General features: G+C 35.2%; 2 protein-coding genes, 1 long non-coding RNA gene and 1 other non-coding gene across 4 annotated transcripts in view; 2 read left to right on the top strand and 2 right to left on the bottom strand.

The window, feature by feature from the left end:
* LOC125659861 (collagen alpha-5(IV) chain-like) overlaps positions 1-15,454 on the bottom strand; it is a 70,365-nt gene extending 54,911 nt beyond the window's left edge. The window contains exons 1-5 of the mRNA XM_048891655.2: positions 15,314-15,454; positions 13,300-13,356; positions 13,056-13,190; positions 12,572-12,616; positions 8,892-8,954 (exon numbers count right to left, since the gene is read on the bottom strand). Of these exons, the coding sequence (XP_048747612.2) occupies positions 8,892-8,954; positions 12,572-12,616; positions 13,056-13,190; positions 13,300-13,356; positions 15,314-15,382 (369 nt within the window). The 5' untranslated portion in view covers positions 15,383-15,454. The remainder of the gene's footprint in view (positions 1-8,891; positions 8,955-12,571; positions 12,617-13,055; positions 13,191-13,299; positions 13,357-15,313) is intronic.
* LOC130050207 (uncharacterized) lies at positions 305-1,581 on the top strand. Its single transcript, XR_008798624.1, has 2 exons — positions 305-1,053; positions 1,281-1,581. It is a non-coding gene; the product is annotated as an uncharacterized LOC130050207 (long non-coding RNA).
* On the bottom strand, positions 14,194-14,266 carry Trnas-aga (transfer RNA serine (anticodon AGA)). The gene has a single exon. It is a non-coding gene; the product is annotated as a tRNA-Ser (tRNA).
* Positions 15,455-16,459: 1,005 nt separating the features above from the next.
* Positions 16,460-19,795, top strand: part of LOC125659860 (collagen alpha-2(IV) chain-like) — a 50,504-nt gene continuing 47,168 nt past the window's right edge. The window contains exons 1-2 of the mRNA XM_048891654.2: positions 16,460-16,600; positions 16,759-16,813. Coding sequence (XP_048747611.2) covers positions 16,491-16,600; positions 16,759-16,813 — 165 coding nt within the window. The 5' untranslated portion in view covers positions 16,460-16,490. The remainder of the gene's footprint in view (positions 16,601-16,758; positions 16,814-19,795) is intronic.

Raw genomic sequence — 19,795 nt, 5'->3', positions numbered from 1 at the left:
TGACTTTAATGTATTATAAGAATTACGCAAATGTGCTGCTCAAAACGAAATTTTGATAATGAAATTTCTTTAAAACTGGCATATTGGATATTTACATATCTGACACTTGCACAGTACCTCCCCCGCATGTTTTGCTGAACTGGTGACCTCTGAGGTCAATTAATGCACATATGGGAGATTATGAACAGGAATCATGGTCAGGAAGACAATAATTCATGAATATATAGATATTTTCTGCTGATTTGATGGGTATATTGCTTCAGATCCACTCTGATTCAATGAGATTTATATAAATATATATATATATATCCAAAATTGAAATAGAGTCTCAGTAATCGGATACTAATATTTAAAAAATATGAAAAGAAAACACAGAAATCCTCCGTAAAGCTTTAGCGCTTTCATTACATCTTCAGAAGCTTTACAAAAATGTATACATAGCAGTATCATAGTAACAGTGATTATGACGTCAAAGTAAGCGGAACGTTAAATGTCTATATTGTGACGTCATGGATAATGTACAACAATGATCTGGAAAAAGTACGGGAAAATCATAGGCAATTATAAAAGACTATTAAGTTTTGGCTTTAGCATACATGCCAACTTTCCCGATTTAGGCGGGATCTTCCCGATTTTACCCTCCGGTCCCGCTTTCCCGATCGGGAAAGCAAAATTACCCTAAAATCCCGATTTGAAATTTTTTTTCGACCAAAATTTCCGATTTCACGATTGAAAACGAGTTTGAAAGCGGGATAATCGTGAAATCTCGTGACCAGAATTGGAAATCCCGCGTCATTTCTGAACTGGCCAATCAGAAATCGGGACAATAGTCAGCCATTGCTGTTTACCTGTGTTGCATGGTGTCGGGTTGGTCTGCCTGTGTCGGGGTGTTTATTGGACAGTACGAAGCATGTTTTGATAGTAATTAATCGGGAAGACGGATTTCAAATTGACCTATCCTTTACACAAACGTGAATGACAACGATGCTAGTGTCACCACCAAACAATCGGACATTCCGCCTCTCGCTGACAGCATCCAAAATTTGCAATAAGGTACGTCAAGTATATATTTTTTCCAACTATAATAATATAGGCTATCCAAATCTATCCGTCTATAGCGATGTATTATATAGTCTATATAGTGTAGTATTCATTAAATATACTTTGTGATGCGTAATTCGCACAAGTCTGTACTGAATTTTTTATTTAGCAAGTAGCCTTAATTTACAAGTAAAACGGAATATTTTGATGTGTTTTTTTTTTCTTGGTAATTATTTCAGATGTCATGGGTGCAAAGGTTTTGTTCGCAAACTTCATAGCAGGGCAGATCACTCCTTTTTTGATTGCAATGCAGATTATTCCACCAGTCTCTGCAAGCCCATGTTTACAAACAAGCAAGATCGCCTTTGCAGTCGTACCTAAATGCATGTGCTTTAATTTAAATTTTGATATATAGACCGGCCAATGTTTATTGTATGGTGTAAAAGGATGCAACCTTAAATATTATTTGATATTATGTATGTGACTTGTTGGAGAAGATTTTTTGCTGAATAGATGATTTTAATAAAATATTAATGTATATCTTTCAAAGTTTTTTTTATATAGTTAATGGTCAAACACATTTGATGTTGTGTTAATATATGATACATTAACAATGATTTGATTGATATTTTATTTGAAAGGACAAATATTTATTTTCATGCTAAAATGTCGTGAATTTTGAGCTTTGAAAAAAGGTCGTCGCGCGCAAAATCCCCCATGGGGATTTTTAAAAGTTGGCGTGTATGCTTTAGAATACCAATAAAATGTTTTTCTTTTTCCCGTCTCTGAATAGCACTGGCACATCTGAGTTTATAAAATGGGAAAATGTTAAATCGTTTTTAACCACACGTTTCCAGGTGTGCACTTAACTGGATTTGTCTGTATTCAGGTGTACTGATGTGCTACTTATGTACATGTACACGGAGAGTGTTGCCAGTTTCACCAATGTAATATTCCTTGCATCCAGGACATGTGATGGCGTATATGACATCCTTTGTATCGCATGACATGTTAGCATTAACTTTAAATTCTCGTCCGTTAAAATTATAACTGGTCCCTTCTGTAATGTAGTCACATGTACCGCATCGAGGGTCCGTACACTTTGACACTGTATAAGTACGGTCATCTAATTGGGAGGAACAAAGTATTCTCTTAAGATTTTTGGGCTGGCGTTTACTGCTAATAAAACGACAGTTCTTGTATATGCCTTTTGTTTGTTCATCTTCCCTAAGTAGCTTGTTTAATTCATAAACAATTGAATTGATGTTTTGATTTCTCGGATTATAAGCGTGTACAAATGGTATTATTTCTCCGTCATTAGCACATCGTGTGTTTGAAAGTAGCTGTATCCTATCGCACTCCTTAGCCTTCATTATTCCATCGTCTACAAGTTGTTCTGGGTATTTTTGGCTTAATAAATACAATTTTAATTCCTCCAAGCGGATATCCCTCGTATCGATATTGCTGACAATGGTACAAATCTTCTTGCGAGATTATATGGTATAGCTGTTTTAGTATGGTGGGGATGGCACGATCCGAAATGCAGGTATTGGTGGGAATCTGTGGGCTTATAATAAATATCCGTATTTAAGCTGGTATTTTCTTTTAATATAAGAACGTCAAGAAATGGCATTTGCGTATCATCTGTTTCCATCGTGAATTTGATATCCGAGTTCATTTGGTTTAGTAGATCGTAAAACTCCGATAACTTATCGACATCATCATCCCACAAGATAAAACAATCATCTAAATATCTCTTCCATTTAGACTGTATATTATTTGCAAATTCTGCCCCCCACAACGTACATAGTTGATCATGTAACTTATGTTCTAGATAACCTAGGGTTAATGTTGCATAGGTAGGTGCGACTTTTGTCCCCATTGCAGTTCCCTTAGTTTGGAGGTAATGATGGTCGGAAAAAGCAAACGAGTTGTTGTCTAGAACTAATTTTAGTGCTTCTAAAATAAAATCCTGTTGGAATCTGTCATTAAGTACATCGGGATATTTTTCCATCCAGAATTTTACCGCTTCCAATCCTAATTCTGTAGGAATATTAGTATATAAACTAATAACATCCAGAGTGACAAGTTTAGTGTTGGAGGTGACCTGAGTAGGTAAATGATTTATAAAATCCAGATCGTCTCTTACAAAGCTGGGTACTTTTTGGCAATATGGTTTTAAAAGTATATTCAACAAATGACTCAGTCTCTGCGTTGAACAGTTTGGTCCTCCTACTATGGGTCTGAAGGATAAGTCAGCTGGATCCAGACAAGTAATACATACACTATTTTGATTTGCTATGGCATCCTTAATAATTTTAGACTTGTGAACTTTAAGTAAACCATAGAATTGACTCTCTCGAATTCAAAGTTTGTCAGGTAGTCCTGTTCTTTATCAGTTAAACCTTCCGATAGTGGTCCATATACTAGATTTTTAATGTTTGTAATGGTTTTCTTCTCATGACAGTTGTGTAGTCTATCATAAAAATTGTTCTCTTGTAACATTTGTAAAATTTTATTTTTGTAGAAATCCTTATTCATTAAGACAACTCCACCTCTTTTATCGGCCTCTTTGATAATGATAGTTGGGTCATCACGGAGGTTTTTAAGAGCATTTTCCTCTTCCGTAGAGAGATTAGATTTAATATTCCTGGGTTTGTTTGGAAAATGAATATTTTCTAATGTGTCGCAAACGGCATCCAATGTTCTATTTCTTCCTCGTTTTGGATTAAACTTTGATTTATTTCTTACAAGGTTTGTTGGTTCTGTCTCTGTAGACTCGGATTCAGATTCACTGGTCTCACTTTCATGAAAATATTCATACAGTCTGAGTCGCCGAGTGTAGGCTTTAACATCCGTTTTAAGCTCTTGATTATTGACATGAGGTGTAGGGGTGTATTTTAGACCCTTAGACAGTAGTTTTATTTCGGAATCCGTTAGTTGTCTATCAGAAAGATTAAATACTTTTGGTTCTGTCTTAATTATATTCCTGGGTGTATCCCTTGAATTGCTGTTGTTGATAACCGTGGTATTTGGTTCTTGTATCTCTGGCCTTGGCTCATTTTGCCTCCTCCTAAAAAATAGTTGCGTACCCCTCTTCCGATATACGTGGTTCTTTCGTTTCTGTAAAAGTTTGGTGGACGTCTATTTCTACTATATCCTCGGTTATTTTCATTTTGTCCGCTATTGTCGATTCCGCCTGTTTATAGCTTTGTGATGCTTAGGGATCTGTTGATATTGCGGAATAGCACTATGAGAGATTTGATTTTTGGATTTAGAATTCTTGTATTGATTCTTATTTGTATTTTTTCGTTTTCCTGAAAATGAATTTATTCCTTTAGAAAATGATGGCCCAGGTGTATTTTCCATAGGGAGATCCACTGTAACTGTAGGAATATTTGTAGAATTTTTTCTTACAGCGGACGCGTAACTTTTCCTAGAAGTTTGTCTATCATGCAATTGATGTAGTCTTGGTTTATTTGGTTTAATAACATCCTTACCATAATTCTTTTCATAATCCAAAAGCCAATACCTGCATTTCGGATCGTGCCATCCCCACCATACTAAAACAGCTATACCATATAATCTCGCAAGAAGATTTGTACCATTGTCAGCAATATCGATACGAGGGATATCCGCTTGGAGGAATTAAAATTGTATTTATTAAGCCAAAAATACCCAGAACAACTTGTAGACGATGGAATAATGAAGGCTAAGGAGTGCGATAGGATACAGCTACTTTCAAACACACGATGTGCTAATGACGGAGAAATAATACCATTTGTACACGCTTATAATCCGAGAAATCAAAACATCAATTCAATTGTTTATGAATTAAACAAGCTACTTAGGGAAGATGAACAAACAAAAGGCATATACAAGAACTGTCGTTTTATTAGCAGTAAACGCCAGCCCAAAAATCTTAAGAGAATACTTTGTTCCTCCCAATTAGATGACCGTACTTATACAGTGTCAAAGTGTACGGACCCTCGATGCGGTACATGTGACTACATTACAGAAGGGACCAGTTATAATTTTAACGGACGAGAATTTAAAGTTAATGCTAACATGTCATGCGATACAAAGGATGTCATATACGCCATCACATGTCCTGGATGCAAGGAATATTACATTGGTGAAACTGGCAACACTCTCCGTGCCCGTGTACGTGTACATAAGCAGCACATCAGTACACCTGAATACAGACAAATCCAGTTAAGTGCACACCTGGAAACGTGTGGTAAAAAACGATTTAACATTTTCCCATTTTATAAACTCAGATGTGCCAGTGCTATTCAGAGACGGGAAAAAGAAAAACATTTTATTGGTATTCTAAAGCCAAAACTTAATAGTCTTTTATAATTGCCTATGATTTTCCCGTACTTTTTCCAGATCATTGTTGTACATTATCCATGACGTCACAATATAGACATTTAACGTTCCGCTTACTTTGACGTCATAATCACTGTTACTATGATACTGCTATGTATACATTTTTGTAAAGCTTCTGAAGATGTAATGAAAGCGCTAAAGCTTTACGGAGGATTTCTGTGTTTTCTTTTCATATTTTTTAAATATATATATATATATATGCAATCACAAATATATCATTTTAATTGTTCTTTTATTTCTTAATTCATTTACTATCATGCAGTTACAACTTGCATTGCTTTAAAAGTTACAGAAATTCAAATATTTGTATCATATTCTGACAATTCGACCAAATCACATATGATAAGATAAGATAAGATAAGTTTATTCCAATTTTGGGCCCAAAGTACGGAAGCCCATTAGTGCAAACCAAAACTAAATAAAAAACGAAATTATTATATAAAAAACGAAAACTAAATAACAAACAAAATTATTATATAAAAAACGAAAACTAAATAAAAAACGAAATTATTATATAAAAAACGAAAATATTAAATAAAAAACGAAAACTAAATAAAAAACGAAATTATTATATAAAAAACGAAAACTAAATAAAAAACGAAATTATTATATAAAAAACGAAATTATTATATAAAAAACGAAAACTAAATAAAAAAACGAAATTATTATATAAAAAACGAAAATATTAAATAAAAACCCAAAACTAAATAAAAAACGAAATTATTACATAAAAAATGAAATTATTATATAAAAAACGAAATTATTAAATAAGAAAAGGAACGTACTGTACTGATGTGAACTGATACATGTAAGTCATTAATTCTGCATGACACGGCAAAGTATTCAGTACTTGGCATAAACGAAGGCCACCTGGCACCAGTTTTAGCAGCCACACTGGTACCCACCGTATCACACCACCGAAACTTAATTAGTGTAAAATCAAGTGATTGTTGAGGTACCTGACTGATGGGAGCCATATATTTTCTTACTTATACACGGTCAGCTAGCCTATGATATCACACCACTCTACACAAACATGCAATTTGAGGAATTAATGACTGCAGTAGAAACATACTACAGTAAATTGGACAAATCTGTCTATGCAATAAATACATCATTCACTGGCGATCTGAGCCTTCTCTTCAGATTAATTTTGGGAAATAATACTTTCAAATTTAATTCAAAAGTTTATAAACAGATATCTGGATGTATTATAAGGGTCTAAATGCTCCCCATCTGTATGCGATATCCGACTACATCAGATAACCAAGGATTTCCAGGTAAACATCGCATAACGTTCCAAGTGCGTTATCATGACGATGGCTTTATTTTATTATGTTCATGGTGAAGAAAAAGAAATCCGGCCATGATTTATTCGCTATAGCAAATTCTGCTCATCAACTGCTTAAATTCAAGTGTGAAATATCTGTAAATAAAATGCATTTCTTGGGCAGTACGATGTATAAAGGAAAGTGATTTGAGGCAACTCGCATTCTAGATTTGAAAACGTACATCAAACCTACAAATTGGAACGAAAAAGTGCACATAATCCTTCAGTTTATAAGGGATTTATAAAAGGTGAAACTATTTGCCATATTTACTGGTAAATTAGCCGACGAATATACCACTTTATGTTGGAATGTAAATTACTATCCGATCTACGGAAAGAATTTTGGGTTCCTAGATATTGTCATGTACCAAATACACTGAAATGTAGAGAGTTAATGACAACATGAAACCTAAAACAGTTTTTTAAAAAAGCAACTATGTATATCCATAAGTTAGTCTGCTACCCTTCCTAAGATGTATATATATTAAATTATATGCATTATGTCCTCCACCTTTATTTTGTGCTAATGCACATACATGTGTATGTATTAATTATATACTTGTACCCTTGCCAATGTTGTTTAAATACTAACTTATATATTTGTGTACCTCGTGTACCATTGTATGAATGATTTGAGTGAATAAATTAATTGAAATGATTGAAGAAATTTTTAAAGATTTCAAAACAAACCCTCTAAAGAGGGGCTATAGTGATAATTAAATCAATAAAAAAAAAGTACAAGTGGTACTTGATAACTAAGATAGAGCCACCTCTGTTATCGGGTGTAAATAAAAGCAAAAAACCGGGTATACCCCTTGTTTTTATCACCAAATACAACCCACCAAAAATCAAAAGCTTTTAAATTAACGGCACACCCTCCAGAGAGACAAAGACGTTTTCTCTGTTCTACATTGTACCTATAGCGTGGTTCATACCAACGCAATAAAAATTTAAGGGATATGCTCACACCTTCATTTCAGAATAATCAACCTGCATGATAATTGTGAAGTGCAAATAGACTTCTGATGAGGTGGATCTGCATGCAGCTAAACTTCAATCTATCGATCAATCCAATCAATTTGCTCAATTTTCACACCACCGAAACACTTAATTAGTGTAGAGTCAAGTGATTGTTGAGGTATGTGGCTGATGGGAGCCATATATATTCTTAGATTTATGGGGGCTAGTGTTGAAGTAATTTTGGAGAAATCCTGTAATCCGATACAAGAGGTTTGGGACCTTTCAGGGAACATAGTAGATAAACGTGTAGTGAATGAATAAGTTGGCTAATTTGTAATGTCATTAGATTTCTGTAAAACTCCATTGGCGATGATGAAATCGCAGTAAATCAAAGAATTAGGAGCCATGTTTCCTTCCTTGTTAAGTTCCACTGACACACACACATTATATTCTCAAAAACTGTTCTTGATTTCGTTTTTTATATAATATTTTCGTTTTTATTTATTAATTTCGTTCTTTATTTAATAATTTCGTTTTTTATATAATAATTTCGTTTTTTATATAATAATTTCGTTTTTTATTTAGTTTTCGTTTTTTATATAATAATTTCGTTTTTTATTTAGTTTTGGTTTGCACTAATGGGCTTCCGTACCAAAGGGCATAACAGTAAGACAGTTTATAGAGAAGGAAATTCAAAAAAGAAAGAAAGTTTACAACATTAACTACAGGTTACATAGACTGCAAACTGCATGTGGATGCAACATGTTGGGGAAACAAGTGCATACATATATGAATTGCTAATCATGTATATATACAAGTAGATGGACAGTACCAGTATTATACCAATATATGAATAATAAACTATAATGATTTTTGCAGTTTTAAAGCATCACTTCTTTTTCTGAAAGTTTGCACTAAATATTCACTCAATTTGACAATTACTGGTTTGTCTTCATTAATCATCAACCAAGTAAATTTGTCCTTATTTGTTAGATAGATAAAATTTTTGTTGAGCTTGTATGTTGCATGTGTGTGTTTTTCAAAATATACACATAACTACATTAGCAAAAGCATTCTAGGTGTCTTAAATATGTATATCCTATTGTACATCATTACGACAGTAAACGTTTTATACTTTCCTAAACATTTTGTTAATTACATTACATACCTTTGTTCCATTACATCCTGGGTATCCTTGAGGCCCCACAGGTCCCTCTAAACCTTCATATCCCTAAAATAGAAACCAGCGGTATTTATTACAAGACAATTCCCTCTAAACCTTCATATCCCTAAAATAGAAACCAGCAGTATTTATTACAAGACAATTCCCTCTAAACCTTCATATCCCTAAAATAGAAACCAGCGGTATTTATTACAAGACAATTCCCTCTAAACCTTCATATCCCTAAAATAAAGACCAGCGGTATTCATTACAAGACAATTCTCTCTAAACCTTCATATCCCTAAAATAGAAACCAGCGGTATTCATTACAAAACAATTCTCTCAAAACCTTCATATCCCTAAAATAGAAACCAGCGGTATTCATTACAAAACAATTCTCTCTAAACCTTCATATCCCTTAAATAGAAACCAGCGGTATTCATTTCAAGACAATTCCATCTAAACCTTCAAATCCCTAAAATAGAAACCAGTGGTATTCATTACAAAACAATTCTCTCTAAACCTTCATATCCCTTAAATAGAAACCAGCGGTATTCATTTCAAGACAATTCCATCTAAACCTTCAAATCCCTAAAATAGAAACCAGTGGTATTCATTACAACACAATTCTCTCTAAACCTTCATTTCTCTAAAATAAAGACCAGCGGTATTTATTTCTAGACAATTCTCTCTAAACCTTCACATCCCTAAAATAGAAACCAGCGATATTTATTACTAGAAAATTTTCTCTAAACCTTCACATCCTTAAAATAGAAACCAGCGGTATTTATTACTAGGCAATTCTCTCTAAACTCCAAACCAAATTCCTTAAACAAGAGTATCGCAAATGGTACATATTTTTGCCCAAGTTCATCATAATACACCCGTAAAAATGCTTACATAGGGTGTTTTTCTTAAGTCATAATTTGTAGAAATTTGTTTCAGATAGTATCAGGCTGTGACATACTGTAAACGTATTATATTTGGCGTGTATGATATTTGGCGGAAATCGTTTTTTCAACAAGTTAGCGTAGATATGATTTAGCGCATTCCTGAATTACTTTAAACATCTAGATTTCTGGATGGCATTTAGCAATGTACTTGATTTAGCGGAAGCTGCGTTCCGCCAAAGGCGCTAAATAGAATACACAGCCAAATGTAATACATTTACAGTACTTTCTTTGCATAATATGAATAAAGGGTCCTAGCTTAAAACTGACAGGAGGCGGAGAGACAAACCAAAAGTTCTGAGTGTAAAATATTTCCCAAAATTTGCCCAAGTTCAACAACCTCTCAATATTCAAAACGTCAAAGAAAATAAAAGAATTTGTTAAGAATCAAAATCCTTGCACTATGCACATCTTCAAGTTATTTACAAATACCAATTAGCTTCTAAGCTGTGAGAGGAATTATATGGACAAACCATGTCCTTTATTTGATGTTTCCTCAAAACGGACTAAGTTCAACAACGTGTAACTTTCTTTAAAATTGAAGAAAATCAAAATCTAACACATGCACATCTTCCATATATATACTCATACAAATACTCTGTAAATCAAGAAGGTCCTCTCTTGAAAACTGTGGAAGGAAAAATAAAAGACAAATCATGTACTCTCTTTTATGCAATAATTCCTCAAAACTGACTAAGTTCAATAATCTGTAATTTTCTCAAAAATTTAAGACAATCAAAATCCTTGCCACATGCACACCTTCAATACCCATATAAACACTTTATAAAATAAGAAAGTTCTCACTTGAAAACTGTGGGAAAATTCACTGAACAAATCATGTGCTCTCTTTGCAATATTTTCTCAAAACGGACTAAGTTCAACAACCTGTATTTTTCTTTAAAAAAATGAAGAAAATCAAAATCCTTGTCACATGCACATCTTCAATATCCATACAAATACTCTGTGAAACAAGATGGTCCTCACTTGAAAATTGTAGAAAAAGTTCACCGGACAAATATGTACCCTCCATATAACAATAATGTTCAAATAAAGGGGCACAACTCCTGCAAGATTGATTGATTGAATATTGTTTAACGTCCCTCTCGAGAATCTTTCACTCATATGAAGACGTCACAATTGCTGGTGAAGGCCTGTAAAATTTAGGCCTATGCTCGGCGCTTACCGCCTTTAAGCAGGGAGGGATCTTTATCGTGCCACAGCTGCTGTGACACAGGACCTCGGTTTTTGCGGTCTCATCCGAAGGACCGCCCCATTTAGTCGTCTCTTACTACAAGCAAGGGGTACTGAGGACCTATTCTAACCCGGATCCAAGAGAGGTCAAAATGATATGATCTAGAATGATCTACAAAGGAGCTACATAGCAAGTTCCAGCTTGATATGTGACAGAGAAATGCAATAAGAAACAGAAAACCTCGAATGGATGTCTAAAAGACAGGTATATAATAAAAAAAACAATGGTATTTATTACTAGGCATTTCTCTCTAAACCTTCATATTCCTAAAATTAAAAAACCGAATGGTATTTATCACAAGACAATCCTCTCTAAACCTTCATATTCCTAAAATAGAAACCAATGGTATTTATTACTAGGCAATCCTCTTCAAACCTTCATATCCCTAAAATAGAAACCAATGGTATTTATTACTAGGCAATCCTCTTCAAACCTTCATATCCCTAAAATAGAAACCAACTTATTTACTACTAGACAATTGTCTCTCACAAAAAGTAAAAGTATCTTAATACTACTTGACAATTCCCTCTACACCTTCAAATCCCTATAACAGAAATCAGTAGCATAAATTTACTAATTAAGACAATTCTCTCTCACAGAAACCAGTAGTATTTACTATAAGATTCTCTCTCTCACAGAAACCAGTGGTATTTACTATAGGACAATTCTCTCTCACAGAAACCAGTAGTATTTACTATAAGACAATTCTCTCTCACAGAAACCAGTAGTATTTACTATAAGACAATTCTCTCTCACAGAAACCAGTAGTATTAACTACAAGACAATTCGCTCTCACAGAAACCAGTAGTATTTACTATAAGTAGTATTTACTATAAGACAATTCTCTCTCACAGAAACCAGTAGTATTTACTATAAGACAATTCTCTCTCCCAGAAACCAGTGGTATTTACTATAAGACAAATTCTCTCACAAAAACCAGTGATATTTACTACTACAATTGACTCTAAACCTTTTTATTCCTAAAACAGATACCAACTGCAATCTAATACTAGACAATTCTCTGAAGCTGAGCCAAGAGGCAACATATGGTACAGATTTCTTTAAATAAATTTGAAATATTTATCAACATTTTATCATACAGCAAGTGATAGAAGACCCTAATGTAAAGATCAAAGATTTGATTAAAAAGGAGGATGAACAGATGAAAATAAAAGCAAAGAATAGAAATACTAGTATTGCAAAATCTATGGATGGATGGGAAAGTCTGAAGTCAATATAGAGGTAACTCACAAGATCTAATCAATAAAGACTTATCTCTCTTGATCAAGTCAACATAGAACTCACCAAAACAAATGCACAGAGAGGTAACTCACTAAAACAACTCGACAGAAAGCACATTCACTAGAACAATTCAACACAGATGTAACTCAGTAGAATGAGTCAACACAGAGCTAACTATTTATATCACAAGTCATCCTAGAGCCAACTCACCAGAATAAGTCATCAGAGAGATTATAACTTACCGGTACTCCTGGCACACCATTCATTCCTTGAGGGCCGGGATCTCCCTGTAAGAAACCAGTTAACGATAGAATGAATATTACAGACAGCACTTTACACTTAATACACTGTATCATATACATGTAAAAGCTCAAATAGCAAAATACAGGAAATATTTTAGTGTATTTAACAGAATTATTTGTTATTAAAAAGCTTCCAAAGTACTTAGTCTACTGTATAACTCGTATTTTTAAAGTCCATAAATTCGGTACTCTGTATATCACAAGTGTTAGCGGTATATACATATTTTAGCTACTTGCTTATGATTCTCAAAGTTTAGAAACATCAAAGTAAATCTACTGTCACTAGCACTTTGTCCAAATATTGTAAAAGCAAATTACTGTCTTATTATGTATATATTCATGACTGTATACCAAACAGCATGTAACTTTTACTCTTCCTAATTTTAGATACCCTAAAATATGTATACCTACAGTATCTACTCACCCTGTTTCCTCGCTCTCCATCCCCACCAGCTTCTCCAAAATCACCCTTCAACCCTTTGGGTCCTGGTGGCCCCTCACGTCCTATAAATCCAGGTAATCCTTGAGAGCCTCTCAATCCAGGTAAACCACGTGCTCCCTAAAACACAAAGAGGATTCCATTTAGTGGAAATATTTTTACTATGATGTGGTAAATGAGAGAGAAAATTCTTACAGGTATGAAATTGGTTACGACGTTAAATTCTCACCCTGTATCCTTTCTGCCCAGCACACAAACACACTGTGGAACTACATCCTTTGCAAGCCTAAGGAGAAAAATAGGTTGAAAACAAAACATCAAGCCTCAAATTTTAACTTTAAACTGATATTTTATACCAAATTGATATGCATGTTTAATACATTAATCTGAAAAAATCTTAGGTGCAGGCCTACCTTCAAGGACTTCAAAAGTCAAAATTCATGTCAAAATCGGTGATTTATTTCGGTGGGGCAAATGCTGTTTAGGCCAACTTTGAAGGTTTATAATTTCAATATTGTAAATAATAAATCAAAGGTTTAATTTCTTGCATTCTGAGGGGTATTTGATACACCTAACTCAAGTCATTTTCCCATCTGATCATTTGACGAGAACTATATTAACGTGCTTGAAACTGACAACTGTAAGAAATTTCTATTCTATTATGCAACCTTAAGTCCAATATAAAAAAAGTATAATCCAAATATTACTTATGATTTTCTAGCTCATGCCATTGCGTCATTATCTAATCCATCTCTTCAAATAATAATAATAAAAGGTTACATTGATAGAAATCACAAAACATTTACAAATTAACATGTTATTATATGTTGGTCAGATAATAATTTCATATATATATAATAGTAACAGGAAGGGAGAAAATGCAACGGACCAGATCGGGATTCGAACCCGGGCCCCCTGAATTTCTAGTCAGGTGCTCTACCAACTGAACTATCTGGCCACCGGCGATCAAACCTGGCTGACTGCTACATTCCTCCCCCCTTAAATGTCTTCACATCTGAAGACATCAACCCAGGATCTTAATACCCTGGCAGGCATTTTCACCTGTCAGTTCCAGGGGCTGGTCTACGGCACCAAATGTAACAGGAAGGGAGAAAAATGCAACGGACCAGACCGGGATTCGAACCCGGGCCCCCTGAATTTCTAGTCAGGTGCTCTACCAACTGAGCTATCTGGCCACTGGCGATCAAACCCGGCTGACCGCTACATATATATATATATATACATATATATCTATCTATCTATCTCCTCATGCAGTACACTGGTAAATAATACACTGTACCAACACATGACGTTTCCATGGTACAAGGGAAATAACTCCTAATTTTTCACCATCTTTTCTTGGCAGTTGCAGGTTATGGAAGTTGCAAACCTCACCCCATTTGGCTGAAATTTATTAACAATACGAGGTTCTTTTGAAGTCCCCCTATCCCTTTTGGAAAGAATTAAAGGTAATCTCCCTAAGGTCGCACATCCCTTCAAAAATTTCTACATCTGCTACTGTAACCGATATGGCATGAACCCACATACATGTAACTCTCTGAGACTCTATGTTCAATCAATAATTGAAAATTGGCTAAAGTAATTAAAGTATAATAAAACTAATACATGTACTCAATGTTATTGCTAAAGGCTTACGTGTAGAGAAGTCACAACTTTAAGTGAAGTGGCCCAGTGGCGGATCTAGAGGGGGGAGGTCTGAGGGTTAGATCCCTCTTTTGTATTATAAAAAAAAAAAAAAAAAATTGCTACAAAAGGTAAAAATAACACACTTTGAGGGTGGATCCCCCTTGAAAACCAAACTTAATCATAGACCCCCCCCCCCTTTCAAAAATTTCTGGATCCGCCTGGCCCCGAGTACATATAATGATTCATGACGCTCATTTGGCCTTAGTAGGAAGGGTTCTTTATTGTGTCAATGCTTAAAATGATACTGAACCTATTCGAAATACCCGTGACTTTCACTTCAAATGACGAGAACAGTCACTACTTATTCCATTAACTTAAATGTCGGTTTCACGTGGTACTGGGACCGAGAACCGAACCGGGCCTCCTGCTTGCGAAGACAGCGCCCTAACCATCAGATCGGTAAATAAAAAATCAAATTGAAGAATAGGGCCTATATTATTGAAAATATTATTTTCTAATCTGCTGCTCTCTTTCTTCCCGAGTTATTCGCGATACACTCGCAACATCTAATTTAGAAACGGACTATATATACTCACGGCTCCAAGAGACAGATCCAAAGAAATTCCTAGAACCACCAGGAATAAAATCACCTCCCGTGGTCTCATACTCCTCGTCCCCTTAGTCCCACACAGAGGGACCGTGCTGAAAAATTGTCTCTTCCGTCACCGATTTATCTTGGGAAAAAATATTTCATAGAAGTTTAGCGGGACTTTGTGACCATCATGTTACAATCCCCAACTTCTCGGCGGAGTACGGCAACGACCGTCAGATTCAGCAGCGGACCGCCCACTTTTTGAAGAAAAAATCTCAAATTTTCAAACACTCCAGATTCGCAAATAAAGCACAACTATGCCCACTGTGAGTCACTTCAAGATTTTGTCAAGAGGTCATTTATGTTTAACAATTCAGAACGGTCTGTCTGACCACAAAATTGCTGAACTTTCGGTGCACTTCTTTCTGTGAGCGGAAGCGCTCGCAAGAAGTTGCTTTGTCTCTCAAGAACTTTCCAGAATTCCTCGCCGTCAATCAATGCAAATTTTCGTAAGATTTTCCCCAAAACCCCGTTTCAGGTAGGGAGAATATGCCAGCACCATTTGCTGATATTCAGTGCCGACTAAAACTTCTCTTTTAAAACCATCGCTCTTCTCTATTGACATATGGACATTAGTACTAAAATAGAAGATAAGGCCTTGGTTTGATAATCTTTTATGTTAATCCGATTTACAACAGATTATGCAGACGTCTTATCGTCAGCATCCCATCATAAAAGAATAAAATCACTGCTTATCCCTTACCAAGATTTTATCGTAACGACGTGAAAATTTCTTGTATTTCGTAAAATAGAGTACTGCATTGTTTTAACTAAGTTCGGTGGTATTCGAGTCATTTCCGTGAAAATTAAAAGCATTGTTTTTAACGTGAGAAACATTATGAAATTCTCCTAAACTGATGGGTAGCTGAAACTTGATATGCAAGCTCCGCCTCCTCTCTCCAAATCGGAATCTTTGGCATTTCTTGGAGTTTGTCTTCATCCGAAGAGAGGGGAGAGTTAGAGGATCGTAGCGTGTCACCGCTCTCATGTTGCTGGGGACATTTTAACGGATTCAGGGAGGTGAACTGACCAACTCTAGCTGAGACCTCTCAGCCGTGGAGGAGAGAGCGGCATAGCGGCCGTTCTGTGACCGAAACACGACGTCTGTGACAAAATAACCAATGCCGTTAGAACGCAAGAACTGTAGTTGTGCGCCGTGCGCCAAAAGTCAAGACAGGAAAAACCATAGTGCTTTCAAAACTCACAGTAACTCTAAAGCCATGAAGTCATGGTAAGTTTTACGTTTAATCTTTTGAAAGTTGTTGTTTTAAAAAGTTTTTACAGTGATATTTTGTTGTCTTGTATGTGTTTTAACTGTGGTTTCGCGGTGTCCGCGAATATTGCAGTGATCAGAATCACCTATAGTTTGTTTCATTTTTCTCGTTGCAGGCTCCTACTCTGTGTAGCTAGCTTATATATATCAAGTACTGTTCAAGTGTATGCTGTAAGTAAATCTTACTCTTCATTTCATAATTGTGTGGCATTTTTACAAGAACATATTATTAAGTGTGTTGAAATTTAGTATGTATTAAGAAAAATAATTATTTAACTGAAGGTGTCTTTTCAAGTTCAAGAGAGAAAGAGGGGGAGAGATTTTGATTTTTTGACAAGTTATCTAAAAAAAATTCACTAAACCTCTTGTTCAAGATTTATACAATTTAAGAAAGAATTGGTTTTTGTTTGTGAATTGAACCCAGGATTTTAAACTACACATCTGGGTATGCTTCACTATGTTACCATTTGTACCAGCTACATGTGTTAAAATCTAAAATGTTAAAAAGGAGCTGCGAAAGATTTGAATAAAGTCTGTGGTTTTGAGTTTTGGGTGAAGTTATACATGGGAACTGGATTCCTCCAAACCATGACCATATCCCAATACAAAGCATAGGCGGATCCAGGAATTTGTGAAAAGGAGGACTAGCACTTGATCTTTAGTCACTTTTCAAAATCTCCACCCCCACCCATTTACACCTTTTCCTTGTGTACATAACATCTTAGGAGATCTTGAGACAGTAATTATACATGAAAATACTTTTGTTTATTCACTATTTGTTTCCCAGTTCTAGTCATTGATATCCCTATACTCAGATCTGATTTTAAATTATAAAAAAAAAAGCTGATTTAAAGCTTACTCCCAATAGGCAAGGGGTCTGGGGGCCACCTACCCCCACCCACCCCCACCCCAGGCTCTGTTGTAAATGGTACTAAATACTGCATTCTGGGGATTTCCTGGCACTTCCTTTTCACCTTTAAGGTAGTACTCTACATCGTCATAATGGCTGACTTCCTTTAAAAACATTGATGAAAAAATCGATATCAGCAATATTTGGCTTTTCCTTTTCGATTTAAATACCTAGCTGAGTAGCTCAGTAGGTTAGAATACCAACTGCTGACCTGTAGGTCGGAGGTTTGAGTCCAGTAGGGATTTTAATTTTTTTTCAGATTACCTTCCACTAAAACTGTATTTTTTGACAAAATAAAGTAAATTTGAAAATTTTCAACTTCAAAATATTGTTGTACATATCCTCCACTTTTCATCTATGTCAAATTTCTCCGGTGTAGCACACCTCCTTAAATGTCTGCTTCTTAAACAAAAACTATCATGTTACATATACTTTTTAAGAATTAAACAGTGATACTTACAGGTATCTGACGAAAACCATCGTAAATGTATATCAGTGTGTTGTCTTATTTATCCTAGAATTAAATGATATTCTGGTGTTGATAAATTTGAATGATGCAGTTATATGCAAGTATCCACCTTTCATATCATTTCGACTTAAAGTCTCTTAAAAATTGAATAACTTAAATTTTTTGGTCTGCAAAAAGGGGGTGGTCTGGGCCCCCTGGACCCCTCCCACTCTGGATCTGCCCTTGCAAAGTGGCCAACATTTTTTCCAAATTTGAAGATGAATATTAATGAAGGTTTGAAAACTTCCACTGTTTATTAGCCTTCTACTGGTCAACTTGGAGTAGACTATAGGTTTCCTCTCTATCTGTCCATCCATCTCAGTCTCACCAGCATTGTGTCCATCCATCTCAGTCTCACCAGCATTGTGTCCATCCATCTCAGTCTCACCAGTATTGTGTCCTTCCATCTCAGTCTCACCAGCATTGTGTCCATCCATCTCAGTCTCACCAGCATTGTGTCCATCCATCTCAGTCTCACCAGCATTGTGTCCATCCATCTCAGTCTCACCAGTATTGTGTCCATCCATCTCAGTCTCACCAGCATTGTGTCCATCCATCTCAGTCTCACCAGCATTGTGTCCTTCCATCTCAGTCTCACCACTATTGTGTCCATCCATTTCAGTCTCACCAGCATTGTGTCCATCCATCTCAGTCTCACCAGTATTGTGTCCTTCCATCTCAGTCTCACCAGCATTGTGTCCATCCATCTCAGTCTCACCAGTATTGTGTCCATCCATCTCAGTCTCACCAGCATTGTGTCCATCCATCTCAGTCTCACCAGCATTGTGTCCATACTTTTTTCTTATTGTATTGTTTAAGATACTGATATAAACTTTATCACATAGCTTTGAATTTCTTGGGAACAGTTTCTGATGAAGTTCTACTTTTTTCCAGCTGACCAGTTTGAAAAATTCCTTTTCTGTATAAATTGAGGGATCATATGCATACTATATTTCAGTTATCCAGGGCTTGAAGCTAACTTTTTATGTCACCAGTCCAATCGGACTGATGGGTATAATTTCAACCAGTCCACAGACAATTTTACCAGTCCAACAGTTTTCCAGAAATAATTAAACATATTTCGTTAATGTTATTAAAATGAAATTAAACTCAATATGCCTCAGACAATATTGTAACACTTAAATGTGGGATTTATATTTACGAATCAGATTCGTCTGATATCTACAGATCGAAGCATACCAAATGTGTGTATAAAATTTCACAAGTATATTTTCCAAAATGATGCTTTAGAAAATTAACCAGTCCCATCGGACTTACTAAAACAAATGTCGGTCAGTCCGCAATACTTTTAACCAGTCACAGACTGACGGGCATATGTTAATTTCGAGCCCTGTTATCTCTCATTCTTTCTTGAAGTTCTATATTCAATGATTTGTTTTAGTGTATCACATATTTAACAGTTGAAACCTTAGAAGATTTTTTTTATTTCATTAGTGGTAGTTTGAACAATTCTTTAATGGCGACAAATATGCCACTTATAGTGCGCTTTAAACATCACAATAGAACTTCACCATAACAAATGAAATATTGTATGAAATGATTTTAGCTCACCTGAACTGAAAACTCGAGTGAGCTTTTTGATATAAAAGTTTAAAGGAAAATGCTTTCTTTCAAGAGAGAAATAAGCAAGAAAATAGGGTTACATGTCTAAAAAGCACTGAACCAGAAAAGCCCAAACATTCACTGAACCTTTTCTCTTACATTTCTCTGGAAA

Source organism: Ostrea edulis, chromosome 9, assembly GCF_947568905.1.
Source record: "Ostrea edulis chromosome 9, xbOstEdul1.1, whole genome shotgun sequence".
In the NCBI taxonomy this organism is placed as follows: domain Eukaryota; kingdom Metazoa; phylum Mollusca; class Bivalvia; order Ostreida; family Ostreidae; genus Ostrea; species Ostrea edulis.
The sequence above is the reverse complement of the archived record's forward strand: the minus strand, read 5'-3'. Positions and strand labels throughout refer to the sequence as shown.